The sequence below is a fragment of the Dicentrarchus labrax genome, unplaced genomic scaffold, assembly GCF_905237075.1.
Source record: "Dicentrarchus labrax unplaced genomic scaffold, dlabrax2021, whole genome shotgun sequence".
NCBI lineage: Eukaryota > Metazoa > Chordata > Actinopteri > Moronidae > Dicentrarchus > Dicentrarchus labrax.
This window is the reverse complement of record NW_026136709.1, coordinates 11,779,236-11,799,641: the sequence shown is the minus strand read 5'-3', so window position 1 is coordinate 11,799,641 and position 20,406 is coordinate 11,779,236. Positions and strand designations below refer to the sequence as shown.

At 41.1% G+C, this 20,406-nt stretch overlaps 2 protein-coding genes across 4 annotated transcripts in view; one reads left to right on the top strand and one right to left on the bottom strand.

Annotated features, from left to right (window-relative positions):
* Positions 1-38: 38 nt before the first annotated feature.
* Positions 39-10,093, bottom strand: pcyt1ba (phosphate cytidylyltransferase 1B, choline a). Of its 3 annotated transcripts, none has more exons than XM_051410428.1 (8): positions 9,614-10,093; positions 5,251-5,350; positions 3,690-3,806; positions 3,394-3,545; positions 3,031-3,109; positions 2,804-2,946; positions 2,214-2,402; positions 39-2,117 (listed from the first exon to the last, which is right to left on the bottom strand). In XM_051410428.1, the coding sequence occupies exons 1-8, from the start codon at positions 9,929-9,931 to the stop codon at positions 1,899-1,901; spliced, it is 1,317 nt and encodes a 438-aa protein (XP_051266388.1). In that variant the 5' UTR covers positions 9,932-10,093; the 3' UTR covers positions 39-1,898. The 3 variants fall into 3 exon arrangements, with proteins under 3 accessions (XP_051266388.1, XP_051266387.1, XP_051266389.1); XM_051410427.1 differs by having other exon boundaries at positions 39-2,123; positions 9,614-10,083; XM_051410429.1 differs by lacking the exon at positions 9,614-10,093 and adding an exon at positions 8,263-8,412 and having other exon boundaries at positions 39-2,123.
* A 1,161-nt stretch (positions 10,094-11,254) lies between these two features.
* pola1 (polymerase (DNA directed), alpha 1) overlaps positions 11,255-20,406 on the top strand; it is a 57,197-nt gene continuing 48,045 nt past the window's right edge. Inside the window, exons 1-25 of the mRNA XM_051410426.1 lie at positions 11,255-11,425; positions 11,929-12,059; positions 12,637-12,733; positions 13,056-13,133; positions 13,245-13,360; positions 13,767-13,829; positions 14,046-14,147; positions 14,290-14,443; positions 14,530-14,695; positions 14,851-15,023; positions 15,150-15,262; positions 15,481-15,594; positions 15,708-15,782; positions 15,894-16,032; positions 16,257-16,411; positions 16,592-16,676; positions 16,817-16,878; positions 17,213-17,302; positions 17,471-17,587; positions 17,684-17,859; positions 18,039-18,168; positions 18,719-18,838; positions 18,922-19,009; positions 19,104-19,228; positions 19,437-19,586. Coding sequence (XP_051266386.1) covers positions 11,377-11,425; positions 11,929-12,059; positions 12,637-12,733; positions 13,056-13,133; positions 13,245-13,360; positions 13,767-13,829; positions 14,046-14,147; positions 14,290-14,443; positions 14,530-14,695; positions 14,851-15,023; positions 15,150-15,262; positions 15,481-15,594; positions 15,708-15,782; positions 15,894-16,032; positions 16,257-16,411; positions 16,592-16,676; positions 16,817-16,878; positions 17,213-17,302; positions 17,471-17,587; positions 17,684-17,859; positions 18,039-18,168; positions 18,719-18,838; positions 18,922-19,009; positions 19,104-19,228; positions 19,437-19,586 — 2,868 coding nt within the window. The 5' untranslated portion in view covers positions 11,255-11,376. The remainder of the gene's footprint in view (positions 11,426-11,928; positions 12,060-12,636; positions 12,734-13,055; positions 13,134-13,244; positions 13,361-13,766; positions 13,830-14,045; positions 14,148-14,289; positions 14,444-14,529; positions 14,696-14,850; positions 15,024-15,149; positions 15,263-15,480; positions 15,595-15,707; positions 15,783-15,893; positions 16,033-16,256; positions 16,412-16,591; positions 16,677-16,816; positions 16,879-17,212; positions 17,303-17,470; positions 17,588-17,683; positions 17,860-18,038; positions 18,169-18,718; positions 18,839-18,921; positions 19,010-19,103; positions 19,229-19,436; positions 19,587-20,406) is intronic.

The following is a 20,406-nucleotide window of genomic DNA, read 5'->3' as shown; positions in this document are numbered from 1 at the left end:
GTGCCCTGATAAGACTGTGCAATGCACTTTAATTCACATTCAGTTATAGATTTTTGATTTATTTACATATCAAGCCGTTTGATCATTAAAATTTAAAAAATAAAAAAAGACACACATTCCCAAAGTTTGTACATATAGTGCAGGTTAACATGTAGTGCGTACAGGACATTAAGGTCTCTACATTGCATTAGGGTATTTATTGTATTGTTGGGGTGGAAGAGAGGTCTGCTCCGGCCTGGCATGAGCGAGCAGACCAGAGCAAAGAAAAAAAAAAAAAAAAAAAGGTATTACATACATTTCCAGTAATAGCAAGTAAAACATTAGAGTGATGTTCCAGCTTTTTAAGGACCTGACAGTTCACCTGGAGGGATTCAATTGTATATTTCAAGTATCATCAGAGTCCTAGAGAGAGGCTTGTATCTCCAAGTTTGCCGGGTTTGATTAACAGCTGACATCATATTCCAAAGAGAAAGAATGTCTGCTAAACGTTGATGGATAAAACATGGAAAACTGTCAAAAATACATGGCTTTTTTAATGCTGAAAATCCACAAATGTTTCAACTAATTACAGTGAGACGTGATATTTACGTGGACTACTGAAAGACTGGTGATGAAGGATTTGTGTGTTTTGTATGTGACTAGAAATGATAGTGATTACATTTACTCTTTACTGTAGGTTTGGTCTCAAAGACTCAGTTTACATTCAAGAAGCTAATAATTGAAGGCTGTTTGTTTTGTCTCATCACAATCAGAGGTTTTGGAACCATCTAACAGGCATTTTACGGATTAAGCACAGTCCAAGATTTAGATCGTAAAGGGCTCGTTTTCTGCTAATTTTATGACATATCTTGTTTCTATTTTCATTTCAAAACAATTTTTCTCACATGAACTTTAAAACTAGGATGATATTGTTCGATTTTAAACAACGTGATACAACTGAGGTGATAAAAAACTTTGGTTTTCCATATTCAGTTGTTTTTCACTGGACCTTTGTTTGCACTAATTTTAGTAATTTTTTCCTAGGGATTAGTTTTAAGCTGTTTTTTTGGTTAAGTGGTCATTACTGTGGCATGGGAACAAGTGAATCAAGGATTTGGGGTCTCTGAATTTTATTTTCCTTGTCAATAATTTATGCTAAAGTGGTGCAAACTTGCACAAACTATGTGTTTGAGTGCCAAGAGGTTGTCCAACACTTCACTAATCTAGGGTGTGCAGTGTATTTCCTTTAATTCCTAACTCTCATCCTAACAAGCACAAAATTACACAGTGATGAATGAATCCAGTTTCTGTCGATTCACTGAATGTCACACACACAATGTTCTGTAACTTTGTGCCTATTCACATCTAGTGGTCACAGTAGTTACAAGATATCATGGCAACTTTAAAAAAGAAAAAGCTAAACTATACAGAACAGGAGAAAAAACAATGAAGTGATATTATGAGCAGGCTGTTGGGACAGTCTCTATCAACACTGGACAACCCAAAGCAAATCCTCTTGAAAGATGCTGCAAAGCATTCTGGACTGCCTTACGATATGTGACACTGTTTACATAAATCGTCTTCCTTTGTCCTTCTTCTGTCTGCGTGGTTGCCCAGACAACAGAGACAGTGATGGCTTCTTAGCTCTGCAGCACAAAACTTCATTTCCCATGATCACTGTCTGCCTTGCATATTAGCAACTTCCTTGAGGAGAACTGTTTCAGTATCCAGCCAGTGTTTGTAGGAATATAAGTGTTTGTTTGTGTGTGTGTGTGTGTGTGCGTGTGTGTGTGTGTGTGTGTGTGTGTGTGCGTGTGTGTGTGTGAGCAGTTCTCAGGCAGTGTATTGTGAGTGGAGTGTGTGTGTGTATTTGTGTGTGTGTGTGTGTGTGTGTGCAATGTGTGTGTTCAACAGTTCATCTACTTCTCATCTTCATCACCTTCACTCATGCTGCTTATAGAGGCAGATGCTCCTTTCGGGGAGGTTGGGGGCGAGGGCCGTGCATTGTGCCAGCGGGCGGGGGGAGACGGGGGTGACGGAGATCGCAAGGGGGACAGTTCGCGGGGAGGACTGTTGCAGGGCGACTCCCGCGGGGACAGAGCGTAGGACAGCATTCGTCCACTGCGCTCCTGAAACACCTGTTTCTGTAGAAAGAGAGTGAAGGTTAGAAAATACAGCACAAGGGATCAGGAAGAACTGATGACAGGTATTTCCTTTTTTAATGAGTCACTCACCCAAGTCCCATCAGGTCCAAAAAGTTCTAAGAAGTTGCCGATAAACTCCCGAGATTTCTCTTCCCACTTCTGAATGAGGTCGTGACTCTTCTCCTCCACACGGTAAACAAAGTGTTTGCTCTTCTCCTCAACCGTGCGAACCTTCTCCTTCATCCGGTCCACTTGGTTCTGCAGCCGGTACTTCTTCTCCTGAGGGGGGATTAAATGAGGAAAAATCATTATGTAAGTGTTACGAGTGAACACATTACAGAAGAACCGGAACATCAGTTGACCAGTTCCAGTTAAAATCATAATGCATATCATGATTATGGGAAATAGCAGTCTCAAAATGTGTTTCACATGTGGTTGTTTGAATTTGTCCATAAAAGGGCAAAACAAAAGCCCAGTAAGTGTGTATAAAAGCTACAGTTTAAACCAAATATAATTTAATGTTTAGAAATTTGTGTAATTGAAATATTTCTTTAACTAGCTTTAAAACCATTTTGTTATAATGCCACTGTACATTTAACTAGCCTCTATTTTCTATACAGCAACTGCAGCAATCAGCATTAGATCATTATGGTGACATGTAGAATTGATCATGGTCTTACGTTGATGTAGCTGACGTTAAGCTCCTTGGCCGTGTAGCCACGTTGGAGGTTGCGTCGGGCGTAGACGTCATAGTCTCTGACAATTCTGGTGATTAAGTCAGATGTTGAGATCCCCTCTGTCCGTTGTGTAGGCACAAACATCCCTGGTATACACACAAATGAATAGGAAAACTGCACAATATGTATTTTAATACATACATTTATTTTATCTGGTATCACACACTGACCTGCCTCCTTGATGTGTTTATAAACGTCCTCACTTCCTGCTGAGGAGTATGGGATATCATCATGAGCCACAAAATCGATCTGAGGAACAATCAAAGGTCACGCACCGTATGGTAGAAAACGCTGCTCTAGCATGCAGACATGAGGTAAAACAACCTCACGTGACCATACACGGTAGAGTTTTGCAAAATATGCACAGTACGTGACAAGGGTTTGCTCATAAACACATGCATCCACACGCAATGACTGACTGATAGTAGTATTTATGTGTATTTAACTCATTTAGGAGCTACGTTTGACTTTTAAACTGTACACGAAGCATCACAAAACATCCTAAACATCAGACACTGTAAACAACCACACACCTTGTGTTTCTCTAGGAACTCGGGCGTAAGAGTCCAGGGTGCGTCTCTCAAAATCTCGTCGACATAGCGGCAGTGTCTCAGTGCTTCATAACGTTCAATCTCCGTCATGACTGTGAAACCCTTGTACTTATGGGTCAGCTCATCACTGCACACTGTTCACCAACATGGGAGAGAAAGCCCACAAAACACAGAAACATATAAATCCCTATCACTATCAGATAAACCAGTATGGGTTATTTTGAGCTGTGGAATTTCAGGGTGGATGTATGTGTGTGTTTATGTGTTGTCAGTCCTACCTCCTACTATGAGGTAGGTGTTGGGAAAAAGGTTCTTGGCCTGCATGAGAGCGCGAGCATGTCCGGAGTGAAACAGGTCAAAAATCCCATCTGCGTAGACTCTGACCGGCCGATCCACTGACAAATACACAGCAATACAACACATTTATCCAAACTACTTTAATACTAGAATACTAGAATATTTTAACTACTTGCACATCAGAGTGGGAGTAATGGCTCTGGCTGAAAAGCCCCAATTTCTCTCGAGATTGTTGATTTATGAAAAATAAATGTATTAATAACATTCTTAATTACTTTAAAACATAGTAACTATACTCCTACTCCTTTAAGTGTCTCTTTTATTTCACACATTCTTTCTTGTCAAAACCTGGCGGCTACATTTCCCACAATGCAAATCACCTGCCAAAAGTTGAGTTGGAGATTTGAACATGTTATGCGAGTAGAATGCTAATGTAGCCTGGAGTAGCCTCAAGCCTCATTTTCAAACTCGTAGTCCTCAGCCCCAACCAACGCTGCCTCAAGTGACATCACTTGAGACTTCATGCAGCTCCCTCTGGAGCCACATTAAGGTTTCATACATCTTACAGCTTAGCACAATATTATTAGTAGTATCACTGGTAATAATACTGTCACAGTAAAGAATGTATTGGGAAAAGCAGTGGCAAACATAGCAGGAGTAGCAGAATCTGAATAATCGTTTGCACCTGGTTATAGTGATAGATGTAGCTAGTAGTGGTAGCCACAGTGCTAGTGTTAGCATCAGTAGTAAAGTGTATCAGCAGCAGCAGTAGTAGTTGTGGTGATGTGATACTATAGGACAGCAGCAGCAGTAGTAGTTGTGGTAGTAGAAGTAGCTTTAGAGGTAGTAGTAGAAGCAGTAGCAGCTGCATTGCAGTAGTTATAGTGCAGTAATATTAATAGAAGTAGCAAATGTGGTCAGAGAAAGAAACAGGCACCAGGATGAAGTGACTGAGGGGGGCTGTTAAAAATCGCGAGGGGGGTGTTTTTTTTCATTAAAAAATAATGCTAAATAACAACAACATAAGGCTACTGAAAGAATGCATTATTAAACAGAGCACTCACATAACAATGTATCACTGGCAGAGCGCTAAATATATTTAGAATTTATGAACGAAATCAGCAGGAGAGGACACGTAACAGCTGACTGTCCCTTCACTTCACTGTCGTTTCCCTTCTGTCTGTAGACTGCTAATATGGGAGAATTAGAAAACTGCTTATAACCATGAAAAGCAAGCAGGTGAAGAAACCAGTGATGTGTGATTCTGTCTGCCTGTCTATTGATCTCCTCCGCCCTGCTTCAGTACTATGGACAGCGTGGCCTAATAGTAACATGTACATTGGCCAATCATTTTGTTGTGTTTGCTATTTTTCTTTAGAGAACAGTACAAATACAATACATTTTAGCCCCTCTGTGGCGCCGGGCCTCGAAAGGAAGGGTTGAGGAATAGGACGAAAATAAACATGAAAGCTGGGAGATGGAGAAAAATGTTGGAGGAAATGGATCAGAGAAGAAAACCAAACAGGACATGGTCTACTGTACCTGGGGTGCCTCTGCGGGCCTGAGCGATGGTGAGTTTCTCATGAGGGGCGCGACAATCACAACTGGTCTCCCTGGCAAATATGGCAGGCTCTGTCAAAGTCTGAGACAGAGAGAGGAGAAAGAGACTAGGTTATAGATAAAATACAGCATCTTATTTTGGAGGGGAGACTGGTTTTTACAACATCTGAAAACACGTAGAACCTCAGCCACCCACCCCTACAGTGGAACACAATATGTCTCCCTTTCCTATTACAGTAACCTACATCAAGTTATTGACCGCAGCCGACGCCTGCTCCATATTGGGACAATGGATTGTGAGACAGACAGGACTGCACTCAGTGTTATTGATCACTCTGTGTGTCTGTGTGTGTGTGTGTGTGTGTGTGTGTGTGTGTGTGTGTGTGTGTGAGCAGACATTTACTTCTGCACGTAGCCTATGTGTGTGTTAACATGGACACAGCTATTGATCAGTGGTTGAAGGCCTCTCAGTAATGAACAAAAATTCAAAAGGGAAGATTAATCAATAAATGTACATGTATAAATGCAAATTAAGCAGTGGAAATCTGCACAGAAAGAATAAAAACAGGAAATAGAAACAAAGACAAAGAGAGCAAGGATGAAGGATGATACTTGTTAGCACTTGTCTAAGCTACATGAAGGTTAAAGTGTTGCAGTGTGAGCCTGCCTGAAAATTTGTCTTTGTATGCCATCTGTTGACTGCAGGGAATATTCGCTGAATCTCATTCACACCAATAAAAGAGAATCAGAGTCGGCACAGAGCAGAAAGCTGTGGGAGAGTGGGAGGAGGATGAAAAAATGGAAACAGATTCAGTCTCTGTGGAAAAGACCGGCAGCTGACGTCAACATATCCTCCAGGAACAGCAGCAAAACCAGAGTCTGGCATGACAACATGCAGGGACAGACCAATGAACATGAAAGGCGGCCTTCTCAGTAATATAGTGCAGGTTCAAAGAGTGTTAACTGGTGAATTTGTTTAAGGAAATGAAGCTTTGAGCCAGAGCTAAACAGAAGAGATTTCTTACTAAATCTGTTTTTCAAACTACTTTCCAGCCCTCCCAGGAGGTATCTAGCGATGCAGATCATTTTATTTGCACAGATTTTGGAGATATTTGAGATTTATGCCCACACCCCAAAACATTTTCTCCAGAAATATGTTCCCATATTACCTCACCGTCAACTGTTTTTTAAAGTGACTTTTTCTTTAAAACGGTCATTTCAATAATGGGTACAAAATATTCTGAGATGTCAAGTGTTTGTTCAGACATTGTTGCCATTGTGTCATCCATCTCTGCACGTGAGGCAACAACAGAAGCTATGAACAGGTGACTCCCTCAAAGACATTAAGTATTAACAGGATTGATTTTGCATACATAGGTTAACAAGTGTCTCGGAGGTGCTATGCAGCTAGTTTAACCCGTATGAGACCCTGACTTTTCCTAATTTAATGGTAATTGCTTCTAAGCATGATGTTGACCTGAAGACATGTTGCAGAAGGCCAGACTCCAGCTGTAGTTTAGATACAATGGATTTTCATCTTCTCTAAAGCTGTGATGGTTCATATGAGATCTAACAGGGAGCCCAAACAACATCAGTCATGTAGGATAACATACATAACATTTCTCTGACTGTGAATGACTTTTTGGCAAAGAAAAGGAGCTTGTTCATTCATAGTCCATATGAACATGAAATATTTCCTTATTTGTTGTACTAATGATGTGCAAGCTCAGTTTGTGGCAACGGGGAGGATACATTTATACATATTGGCTTTTAATAATCTTTTAATAAACAATTATTTAAAGGTTAAACATTGGTAGATTTTAGAATAACTAATAGTTTTACACATACAACAATTAGGTGTGCAGGACCCCAAGCAAGTAAATCCAATGTATGTACAACCTAATCACCAAAAATTGCATTACATTTTTAATTATACAGATAAAAACACACCAAGCATTCACTGGTATGAAGATGTTTATCTCACAATGTGCCCTGTGGTCAGCTGTGGTAATGAATTGCCATTTCACTTTCACTTCAACATGAATCACTGCAAAATTAGAGATGTGGGCAGTGATTTAAAGATCTGGAAACTGGTTGTTTAGGGTGGAGAAGCAGATTTTAATTATTTAAAGTATCAGCTTCTATGAAGGTAAGCAGCTGTTGTAGCTGCAGCTACAAGAGGAATGGAAAGAAGACACGGATCTTTAACACCTAAGACTCGTTTTATTGGTATCTTCGTTTCCATTTACTCGCACATCCTTCTCCTGTGTCTTTTAAAATCGGCTTTGAACATTTTGTCAGGTCATGTTTAACGTGCCATGATGTGTTTCCATGGGAGAGGTATCAGAGCTCAATGCTAGCCGGCAGAGCTATACAACATAAAAGCAGCAGAGAGGCTGTGCTGAGGGAGCGTCCTTATCACCCATGATTCCTTGGGCACAGTGAGAACAGAATGGTGGCTTGCAAGCAGCAAAGAGCAGATGGTAAAGCTTATACCAACTGACCGAAGGGCACATGGGCCTATCAGGACGAGCGGTCAGTAAAGCTTTCTCTGGCACAGGCAAAGAACATCTGGCATAAGAAGGATTAAAGCCGGAAATAAAGAAACACGGGGACACGAGAGGGCACGAGAAAACGACAGCAGTAAAGACGACAAGAAGGCAAAAGATGGGCCGTTTGGAAGAGACAAACATGAACGCCAGGATGAGGAATTACACCGAAGAGAAGAAGACACAGCAGGCTCTCTGTCCTTGCTGCCGCAGTGTCCCTTCAGCAGGACATTCACGCTGTTGTCCACCGTGTGAACCCCCTCCTTCATTCAAACGTGTCCACTCAGCATTCTGAGCATAACCCACAGCCTCATGCTATAGGGGATCTGTTTCGTAACAGGGGAGAAAGCAGGACCCTTTGTCTTCCTCTCTCTCCCTGTCACGCACACTCCGCACACACACAGCAACACACAAGGCAACGCACACACGCTCAAAAACGCCCTACCGTCCGGGGATGGGGGCAAGTGTGTTCAAGCTCCTCCATGATTCCCAAAGACTCATGGGATGTGGCTGTGGTCCCTCTGTTATGTGACTCAGCATCAGTGAGACGATGCCTCTCTCCTCACCACTCAGTCTCTTTCTCCTTCCTCTGTTACCCCCGCCCACTCTCTGCTCTGCCTTTCTGTCTGTCCTCCCCTCTCCTCCTCCTCCTCCTCCTCATCCTCTCTGATCTCCTGCTGCAGAGAGGAGAAAGAAAAGAAGTCCCACTCTGCAGCTATTGCGACCACAAAAGGAGTGTATATCTCTGATCTTAATTTAATATGGTTGCAAATATGTTCAGTTTGATTTGACCTTTTTGTATTTAATTTCGACCCTCTATTGACAGCTCTACTGAAAGCTTTGTGTTAATGTTACAAATCTCCAGGCCCATCTGGCATCAATATTACAGATAATCAGCAACATTGACGACAACAAGGGAATGAAACACCTATAGCAGACTGCCTTGTTGTTAATACCCTATGTGTATTTGTGTTGTATATTATGATTATCTGGAAGGGACAATGGCAGTAGATTTGAAGTCAGTCATCAATGATTTAAATGCAACTGTATTAGCATCATCCTGAGAGCTTTGTAAGCTGTGAGTGAGCCATCACTTCAATAAACGATCTTCGCTCGCAGGGCTGATGGGCTCTCGCCATGGAGACGGAAAGAGGAGAGAGCTCCAAGAAAAGGACCAATCAGAGAGCAGACCAGCAGAGCAGTTCTGATTGGTGGAGCGGGCCATAGCACCATCAGTGAGATGATACTGAGTATCACTACATTGGGTTACAGTTGAATCTAGAGTCTATAAATTCACAGTATATGGGGGTTTTACCCCCCTATAAGGCTTTGTAAGAGTGCAGCGGACTCTTTATGGAAAAAACATAATAAATGGACATAAATTTCAGCGCTTTGTAAAACTTAACCGAACATTTCCACAATAACCATATTAGTTTCACTATCAGAGTTTAGTAATGCTCTCTATTTGGCATATATAATGTAGCCTACCTTGTTGTATTCAGTTGGATATTTAGCTGTCACAGTCAAACCCAGCTGTGAGTAGTCTGATCTGCTTGTCGGACTACTTAACAGATGTATGTATGAGAGTATTGATCTATGAGACTATTGGCACAAACATTTTATTAAAATTGTTTTTTTAGCTTCAAACTGCAAACAACTTTTACTGTTCTTTTCCCCACTACAACTGTTAGGCTACTTTTCGTTGTAGACGAATCACGCAGAGCTGGACTATAACTATGTAAAGCTTAGTAAAACTCAATCAATCTGAATGCGTTGAGTAGGGATGCGTTGCTTACCTTCAGTGCTCCTCTTCTGCAACAAAGCGGCGCAACAGCTGCGCAACAGGAATGCGCTCTGATGCGTCGCTGTTTCACCATGGCGTCCAAAAACCCTAAACGATCATGTAAAATAAGAATAGCGATGTGTTTTCTGTCCGCTTTGCTGTTTAGTCTAAGGAAGGAGCCTGTCTCTGCTCCAGCACAGCGGGGAAAGTGCGGCAGAGCGACGACTGTCCGTCTGTCCAGTTTGTCCAGAGGACAGATCAGCTGCTCACCGCTGATCAGCTGCGACAACTGTGGGCCACGGTCCATTGAGCAGACCTTACAGTACACCATACGGCTGTCTGCCTATACATTCATGAACCCTCTTCCTCCTGTAGGCTACTACCCTGGAGGACCTTACTCAGGCAATCTGCATTAAACAAGTGTTACAGCCTAAACAACAAATAATAACACACACCAAAACAGTACATGCTGTGCACAAATATACTGTTACAGCCTAAAGGCAACAAACTACTAGGCTACTGAAATCACCAATATGGCAGGCCATTAGAAGCAGTCTTACATGCAGCATGAATTATCACAGTACCACAGAGTTATGGTATAAAAGCCTAAATAGGCTGTGGGGATGAAGGACAAACCACGCTTTGTGTTTTCATTGTTGGACGCACTGTGTCTCTGTGGCCCCAATCTGGGACAGGAACCCATTGTGTCCTCCAGAGTGCCGCCTGATCGCCATGGAAACGAGCTTCATCGGGATACACAGGAATGGACTTTGACTTTAAAAAAAAAGAAAAAAAGAAAAAGAAAAAGAAAGAGGGAGACCAGTGATAGACTGTTTGAGAATACTAATTTGAGGTTAAAGTTGTAATGTTATTCCCTGGAAAGACAGACGCCCTGAACTTGAACTCCCTGTTTGAAACATCAGACAACAGCCTACTTGTCCATAGGAATATTATATTGGTGGAAAAAGGAGGCCGACCTTCCTTACAACCCCCCCTGCATTGTCTTAGCTACACACATCTGAATAATCCCTACTTCTAAAGTAGGCTATGTAACTTAAGGAGTGACATTTTTCTCTTATCTAATCTGCTAAATACTATAGGCTATATTATATACTATACGATACTAATATGTTGTGTTTAGGGTAAGTGCCAGTGGTTGAAAAGTTTACTATCTTTTTATAGATTGATAAAATGATTCCATGGAGGATCCCTCAACATAAAAACTGTATTTGTTTTGAAGCAAGGACTATGTGGACAAACTGTGCACCATCACTAAGTATTTATATCTGTTTTTTGTAATGGTAGGCCTATAGACATATGTACTGTAATAATTTCTGAGGGTGCGTTTTATCTCTGATGTAAAAACAGAATAAAGCAAAAAAAACAAAAAAAAACACTTATCAACTATTTTAAGTTTTAAGTTGGGGTCAATTGGCAATTGGCTAAAATCTTAATCTACAGAGTAATTTACCATCTCTGTCAGATACATGTTGTAAATTAAAAAGTCATGCTGTAAAAATACTGTACTTGTTTTATTTGGTTGAGAGCCTGTGGAGTAAACAACACGGTTACATTGAACAACAGCGCCATCGTGCGGACACGAGCGGAGACGTCGCTTCATCTCATTGGCTGACAGCGCTGTGATGTCACTTCCTGCATATGACTTTCCCCGGGAAGACGATTTGGCGCGGACTGTCCTGTTGTTGTGTTGACCTACTGTCTCTGGCGTCGAGCAGCTGTCAGGGCGCAAACTAAAAAGGCAGAATAGTTGAAGTCATGGCTCCGGTATCAAACCCAGACAAAGACATGGACGGTCCGGACGGCGGTGAGTTTAAAGCGAGAGGACCCGCACAGGGAAAGCGAAGGAATTAGCTAACATTTCAGCTAGCTTTTCGCTGTCATATTACAAGACACACGCGTAGGCCTTTACTTAAATGTGTGTATTTAAATGTGTTAACTAGTTTTACTGGTAAGTTACGAGTCTAGTGTTGCTAATGCCTAATGTAGGATACTTTAATGCTCGGTAATGTTCGCTAACTACGGTGCGCCGCTATTGCCGTGTGTTATTTTCTGACTTGACTTTGTTTCCACTGCAACTTTATTGGCGCTGTGTGTGATAAATCCTATTACTGTCTAACTAACTATAAGAATGCCTTAAAGTAGTGTTTCAGGGGGCAAAAGAAGCCATGTTTTGCGCCTGCGCTCCTCAAACTGTCCCCTGCATAATGTGGCATTAGAGGAGTATCTCTTGGGATAAACCTCTGCGACTCACACTGTCATGGTCGTACCTGCTGCTGCGTCGTCATGTCGATGTGTCCTCCTCCTCAGACGACGGTGGTGATGATGCCTGTGGTCTGGCAAAGTCTCGCTCCAGACGGGAGAAGAGGGAGAAGGTGGGGAGGAAGTCAGCACTGGAGCAGCTCAAGAAAGCCAAGATGGGGGAGAAGATCAAATATGAGGTGAGAAACTTACGTGTTGTTGTTGCTTATATATGTGCGGAACAGTGGATGTTCTGCAACCTGTGTGTAATTGTTTGTGTTTCATTCAACTCAGTGTGTGGCGACTTTATGTTAATCTACTTAAGGTTACAGTACATTGCAGAGAATTATCACCTTACTTGTTAGGATCCATTAGTTTGTACTGACTTGAGCTTTGGATCTACCAAACAGCCTCTTAAGACAAATTGTCCCCACTGTGCCTGGAAAGAAAATGTTGTACAAAGACGCTACATAGATTCAAATTATATCACATTTTACTCAAGTATGAGCGGTTTCAATGAAATATTTACTGAATTAAACATCAGACTTTTCCACACATGAGACTGTCTACCGTTGAGAAAGTCAGTGCTCTGCTTTAGATTACAAAAAGATTAGTTAATTATTCAGTGCTTTGATTGACAGAAAATTAATTGACCACAGTTTTGATAATCATACATCAAGCACCCGAGGCTCTGGGACATTCAGATGGCCATTTTACAGAACAATTAATTGAGAGAATAATGTGATAAATTGATAACCAACCCAACATGTTTTCCAGGTGGAGGAGTTTACAAGTGTGTATGAAGAAGTGGACGAGCAGCAGTACTCGAAGATGGTACGAGAAAGACAAGAGGATGATTGGATTATTGACGATGGTGAGTATCGGTCTTCTTTATCCTCTGTAGGGCTGAAACTAACTACTTTTATTATCGATTATATAAAATGACAAAAATGTTGATCACTGTTTTCCAAAGGTCAAGGTGACATCTTCAAATCATCTTTTATTTCGTCCACAACACAAAGAAAATATTCACATTTGATGATCTGAAATCAGAGAATTTGGGCCTTTTTTCTCGATGATGTAAAACAATGAATCAATTATTAAATAGTTGACAGCTAATTCTGGCCACTCTTATCCTTTTGTGGGAATATGTGTAATGTGGAGGTCTGATGTGAAACTTTCTCTTCTCCTCTCAGATGGAACGGGATATGTGGAGGATGGAAGAGAAATCTTTGACGATGATTTGGATGATGATGTTGTTGAGAACAACAAAGGTAAACATTCATACAGTATTACAGCACACAACAGTGTATGTGTATTTTGAGTGTGGGGCAATGTATAGTAAATCATTTTGTACAAAGAATGATTTTTTTTTGTGTTCGCAGGGAAAAAAGGTGCTAAAGGAGCAGACTCCAAGAAAAATGTAAAGAAATCTGTTGTAGCCAAACCCAACACCATTAAGAGCCTCTTCATGAACAGTAATGTCAAGAGGCCTGCTGAGGTATGTTTCTGCTGGCATCAATGACTTACTTCGGTGTTTGCTCCTATTAGGGCTGCACAATTAATTGAAATATTATCGAAATTATGTTATGGACAAGTGAAATGTGTGTGTGTGTGTGTATTTGATAAAGATACAATGTGTAACAAAACAGCATCATCATGAAGTACTGTAGATCTAGCCCTGGCCTAAAAATCTTGTTCTCCAGAAAAACATGTTTATTTGGTACAAACCCCAACAAGTGTGGCATCATCATGATTTTAATAGTTTTTCTGTGAAGAATAAAATTAGTAGCTGCTATTACAATTGTCCCTAAGGAGTGCCCTTTGAAGATCTTGACTTGAAATAAAAGAGATGCTCTACACTTTTGCTTTTGAGTTGACTGTAAGCATAATGTTGTCTCTTGCAGAAAGACGTGGACCTGTCCAAAGATGACCTTTTAGGAGATATCTTACAGGACTTGCACTCTGAGGTTGGTACCATATCATCCAGTGTCAGCTAATGCATCTGAATTTCTCACTTTAGTTGCAAAAAAGGATGAACCAAGTGTTGATATAAGAATTAAATCTTTAACCTTTTTAGTTATTTTACAGTCTTCTTTGTTCTTAATAGCCTCTTCATTGTCCCTACCTAATCTGATTTGTGAAGGTTGCCTTTAAAACATCTGTCTCTCCATCTGTCTACTCAGAAACCGACTCTTCTGACTCCTCCGCCAGTGGTCACTCTGAAGAAAAAGAAGTCTCTTGGATCACCCTTGAATCCCTTTTCCATCAAACCTCAGATGCCAAAGGTATCCTTAAACCAGTCATAATTATCTGCCATAGACTTTAAACATATTTTAACCACATGATTGGAAGTATCTGTAAGCTATGTCAGTGACGAAATTATGTTTTTAATTCAGTAATTACAAGATATTTTATGTCACTTACAAGGAGTCATCCTCAGCTATGGGGTCAAAGGCCAAAGTTGTCAGGCCGCCGCCTTCTGACCCAACTCCCAGTTCATCAGCCCGTCTCCCTGCCCCTACACCTGCTCTTCCTGTGGAGAAGAAAAAGAAGGCAAAAGTGGAGGCAGTGGAAGAGGAAGGTAAGAAAGGCAAATACAGCTCTGCTAGCCTTTTGATCTTTTTCTCCCTTCTAGCACCTTAACTTCTATGACAATGTGTTTCTCAGTGAGTGATGCTCTGGCATTTGATGGGGTGGACTTTGATGAGCCGATGGAGGTCGGAGTTGAGGAGGAGAAGCCTGCAATGAAAAATGAGGATGAGCTTAAAGCAGCAGCAGCACAGGTGTCAGTTAAAGTGGAGCCCAAATCAGAGCCTCAGGACCCCGTCTTATTGTAAGTCTTTTATCTGCTTTAATAGCTTTTACTTTATTAGAACATTTGATTTTTTTTGTCTCAATCTTGAAATGCTGTGCATACATGCAAAGTGTAAAGACTTTGAAAACGGCGTAGCACAAGCTTCAATTTCACCATCCTCCTTCCTTTTTCAGATCAAGCAGGATCGGAAGCTCTTGGGGACAAGAGGAGGAAGGTGTAGCCAGCGAGGCTCAAGCAGAGATACAGGTTGACTCTAGCCAACTCCCGCTGGTGGAAGGTGCAGACGGGGAGCAGGTTTTCCGCTTCTATTGGTTGGATGCCTTCGAAGACCCCTACAGCCAACCAGGTAAGGCATATTCACACAGGAGTGAATATATATACAGTGGGGGTACTATCATGTTATTCCATAATCCAAAGATCCTGTTCATCTTTGTAGAGCACTTCCTGATATTTGAACATAACTGTCGCCTAGGTGTGGTCTACTTGTTTGGAAAAGTTTGGATTGAGTCTGCAATGTCTCACGTCAGCTGCTGTGTTACTGTCAAGAACATTGAGCGGACCATGTACTTCCTGCCTCGCGAATATGTGAGTTTCTTGCTCTGTCACATTACTGCCACTATCCTTGCAGATGGACATGCTTTAAGAAACAAACAGTTTTCTTCCCTTTTATATGTGTTGTTAAAAAACCTATTTAGAGATGTTGTAGTAACTCAGTAGTATTATGAGCACGCAGGATAGGGAAACCATCCCTTCCATTGTTTTTTTAAAGAAATTCTTTAAATTGTATGTGTTTCCATAAACAGAAGGTGAACACTAAGACTGGAGAGGTGTCAGACACTCCTGTTGGACTGATGGACGTCTACCAGGAGTTTAATGACCTCTCTGAGAAGTTCAGGATCATGAAGTTCAAGTCTAAGGTCAGTGCTAACCTTAGTTACCTGACTGTAAAGCATAAATGTAATTTCCCGACAATTGGCCTGTTTGACATGTTTGTAAGTGGTGCTTGTTTTCTGTGTTTCTCTTTCCGCAGAAAGTGGAGAAGAACTATGCTTTTGAAATTCCTGATGTGCCCAGTCAGTGCGAGTACCTGGAAGTCAGATATTCTGTGAGTGGATGTGCACACATACACCCTCTCTAGTTTTTCAGGCTGTATAGCTATAGCTGTTTTTTATTTATCATTGCCTGTTTGTCTATGTCTTAAATATTGTTCTTACAGGCTGAGTTCCCTGCGCTGCCTTTGGACCTTAAGGGGGCGACCTTTTCCCACATTTTTGGAACCAACACTTCCAGTCTGGAGCACTTCCTCCTCAGCAGGAAGATCAAAGGGCCTTGCTGGCTGGACATCAAAACACCACGTAATGAGGATGTTCCTTTGTCCAGAATTTGTAATGATAAATGTGTTGAATAATTGATATGACAGCCTGTATTTAGTACAACTGGATTTGCATTTGAGGTATTCTGATATTTAGAAGTACAATTAATTTCATGTTGCAACCTCCTGTTGGAGATATCAGAAAAGTTCATATAGAAATTATTTTCAATTAAAAAAAATTTTGTGTACCCCTTGTGTCTTTGTTAGAGTTGATCAGCCAGCCGGTCAGCTGGTGTAAAGTGGAGGCTCTGGCCCTGAGGAGTGACCTAGTCACTGTGGTCAAAGACCTGTCGCCTCCACCCATCACCGTCATGTCCATCAGCCTCAAGACCATCCAGAACCCCAAGACCCACCACAACGAGGTCAGAACACTTCCAGCTGCAGACACAATCAAATATACCTTGTCCCTTTTTGCAGGAAATATATTGGACAGTGATAGAATGATTTAGTTTCATTATGTAGCCGTGTCATTTTATGGTGTGCAGAGACAGACTGAAATAATGAGTGAGCAAGGACCTGATGATATAATTGTTCCTCTGCAGATTGTGTCCCTGGCTGCTCTGGTCCACTATCAGTTCTATATGGATAAAGCACCACCTCAACCTCCATACCAGACCCATTTTTGTGGTTAGTTACTTATACTCATATTATTGTTTATTCCATGAATGCATTACAATGGAAATGTATGTTAAAATGAAAGTCAAAAGAATCGTTAAATGACATAATTTTATATATAATATAACAATAATATAATTTTGTCTTTGCAGTGGTCAGCAAACCAGCAGACTGTATCTTCCCCTACGACTTCAAAGAGGCTGTGAAGAAGAAGGTGAGTTGCCAGGAGATTGTTGAGTTGATATGGATTTCTACCGGTACTAGTCTTGCACAGAAACAGAAAAAACGTTGTCTTGATATTTTGAGAAAGATCATTGGTTAACATATTTACAGGGATTTTACAGATGTAGCAGGATGGAAAGTGCCAATGCATGTGACGCTTAAATAAAAGCAGTTTCTACAGCACTTTGCAGAAAGTTTAATTTTGTATAAATTGTATAAAAGGTTGAGTTTATTAGAATTAATGTATAATGAGTATATTTTAGTAGCACAAGACTTTTCTGCAATATTTGTGACTCATTGATGATGTGATGCCCTTTCTCTGTTAGAATGGGAAGGTGGAGATTGCTTCTACAGAGCGTACCCTGCTTGGCTTCTTCCTGGCCAAGATGCACAAAATTGACCCTGATGTGCTGGTGGTGAGTAGAAGATGTTGGGATAGAGAGATTTTTAAGCAATTTCCTGAATCAATTACAGATAAGCATCCTAGAAATTAAAATATAAGATGTACAGTAAGTCAAGATTAAGGTGCAGTGTTCCATCATGGGTAAAAATATTGAATGCTTATCCTTATTTTTTTTCTATAGGGTCACGACATCTTTGGCTTTGACCTGGAAGTGATTCTGCAGAGGATCAATGTGTGCAAGGTTCCGCACTGGTCTAAGATGGGACGCCTCAGGAGGGCCAACATGCCCAAACTAGGAGTAAGAAGAATAAAGATCCTTTGCAGTATACATTTGTTTTTCTGGTGTCTATATGATATTACTGTGTACATCACTAAACACTGTTGTCCTTGCCAGGGTCGTGGTGCCTTTGCAGAGAAGAGCGCAACCTGTGGCCGCCTGGTGTGCGATGTGGAGATCTCAGCCAAGGAGCTAATTCGTTGTAAAAGTTACCATCTGACTGAATTGGCTGTGCAGGTGCTGAAGATGGAGAGAGCCACCGTCCCTCAGGAAAACATTAAGAATCTCTACAGGTTTGTTTTTCCTTAAAGGTTCAGTTCAACCAAATCAGAAAAAGAGATGTGTGCCTCTCACTAACACAAAAGTATTACTTAACACTGACTGTTCTTTTGATGTATTGTAATTAGTATTATTATGTGAACTCAAAAAAGTGTGTGTATCCTAAAATGTCCTATCTGTGTTTGTGTGTCAGTGACTCTCCTCACCTGCTTTACCTGTTGGAGTTGACATGGACAGACGCTAAGCTGATCCTGCAGATGATGTGTGAGCTCAACGTGCTGCCGCTGGCCCTGCAGATCACAAACATCGCTGGCAATGTCATGGTAACACAAAAGAACACTTTTTTCTTTGCTATTACTAAATACCCAGCTGGAAGAATATACATCAGGTGTTACAGCACATTATTGCTCAGCTCAAACAGAATGCAAATAACAAAAATGCAGTCACTTCACAATTTGCTAAATGTCAGGATATCAGCATTTTTAAAAAACACACGACAAAAGAACCTGGGATGGCAGATTGTTGTGGTTTTTAAATTCAAGGCAGCAGCTCTTCTTGCTTGTTGCACCATTGAAATACAAATACTGAAAATTTAAGTCAGAAACCAAACAGTTTGCAGACAAAAGCAAGACTCTGTTCTCTTGTGAATGACGAGAAAAGACTTGAATCTTTATATCTTAAAATCCTTTATCAAGGCTTGAGCCAGCCTATTTTGATCAACCTGTTTGTTAGGGGGAACTACAAAACAATGCAGTGGGTTAAAATGACATTTTACACTTAGAAGTCATATGCAATCTCTGGTCTACGACTCTTTTCCTTTTGATAAAGTTATTTGCTTCAGTCACCCGATGTCTTCCTGCTTCTTCTCTGCAGTCTCGTACTCTGATGGGCGGTCGCTCTGAGAGGAATGAGTTCCTCTTGCTTCATGCCTTCCACGACAAAAACTACATAGTCCCTGACAAACCCTCCTTTAGAAAGGCCCAGCTGGACACGGTAAAGCCACACACAGTCACACACAGTTTCTCTTTATTAATGTACAGTCATGTCATAAATTTGTCTTTGTTCCTGTGTCCCAGGTTGAGGGAGAAGATATGGATGCAGGTAAAGGCAAGCGGAAGAAGAAGGCAGCCTATGCTGGAGGTCTGGTGCTGGATCCTAAAGTTGGTAAGTCTATGTTTTTAGTTTAAAATCTGTATTTATCTCATATGTATGTCTGTGTATATATTTCTATAACCTCCCTCTCTCTCTCTCTTTATAGGTTTCTACGACAAGTTTGTGCTGCTGCTTGACTTCAACAGCCTGTATCCCTCCATCATCCAAGAGTTCAACATCTGCTTTACCACTGTGCAGAGGGAGGCTCACAGCACACAGAAGAAAAATGAGGTGTGTGTGCGCGCTCACATGTTTACTCTAGAGGCAGGTGTTTGTGTAATTGATTCATTAATAAATGAATAATGAAGACCAAACATGATTTATAGACGGGCCAGTTACAGAGGTTTGAACAGCCTCAACATCCTGGTCCCCAGCCTGACTTTCTTCTTCCCAGAGAAAAGTTCCAGCTCACTTCCAAGTCTTGTTTCTGTGGTTACAGGAGGATGAGGCGGAGGAGATTCCTGAGATTCCAGATTCAAACCTGGATATGGGAATCCTGCCCAAAGAAATCAGGAAGCTGGTCGAGCGACGTAAACAGGTCAAACAGCTGATGAAACAGCAAGACATCAACCCAGACCTCTACCTGCAGGTAGGTACGCACACGCACACGCACACACGCACACACTTACAGTTCACACTGAAACTCACGGTACTCACTCACATGCTGTACTGTACATGTTGTATCAAGTGATACTCCACACAAAATCTTTTGGGTATTCAACACATACCCTGTGGAGGCTTTAAAGAAGGCTATAAAAAGTTTTTGTTCGCTGCTGTGATTGTAGTCTGTTTAAACCGACCGGTTTCTTATGGTGGAAAAAAAGCATCATGATGTCCACAGAAACTCCTTAGACCACTCCTGCAGCATAATCGACTTCTTCTCTGTCCATCTGTATGCTTATTATGTTCCAAACAGTCAATGTTTTGCTGAAGCATATTTATTTAACCATATATTAGTGGAAAGATGACTGTTTGGATCATGCTGAGCGTACAGATTGACGGCAGTTGGACATCTTTTAGTGCATTATATAATCTTCTGCTCTCAGCGAAGACATGCAAATAGCTGTTTAGTAGGCACATTAGTGCTGTTTGACAAAATGGTCAACCATTTTCATTTCAGTGAAATGAATAATAAAAAAGTAGACTGCATACTCACATATACTTCGGTCCAGCACATTGTATTTATCATGTTTGGATGAGCATACTTTTGTAACTTTTCGGATGAAATAAATAACACAGAATACAGACAAACCATAAATGTATTTGAATAGACAAATATTTTGATCCCAGTCAGATCTCAGGTTTAAATGGATTAAAAAGGCTACCACAAGGCTGATAGACTATAATAACAGGTGTGGTTAACCATCTGACCCACCCATGGTGAAGAACATCTCATTAGCCTCCCCTAC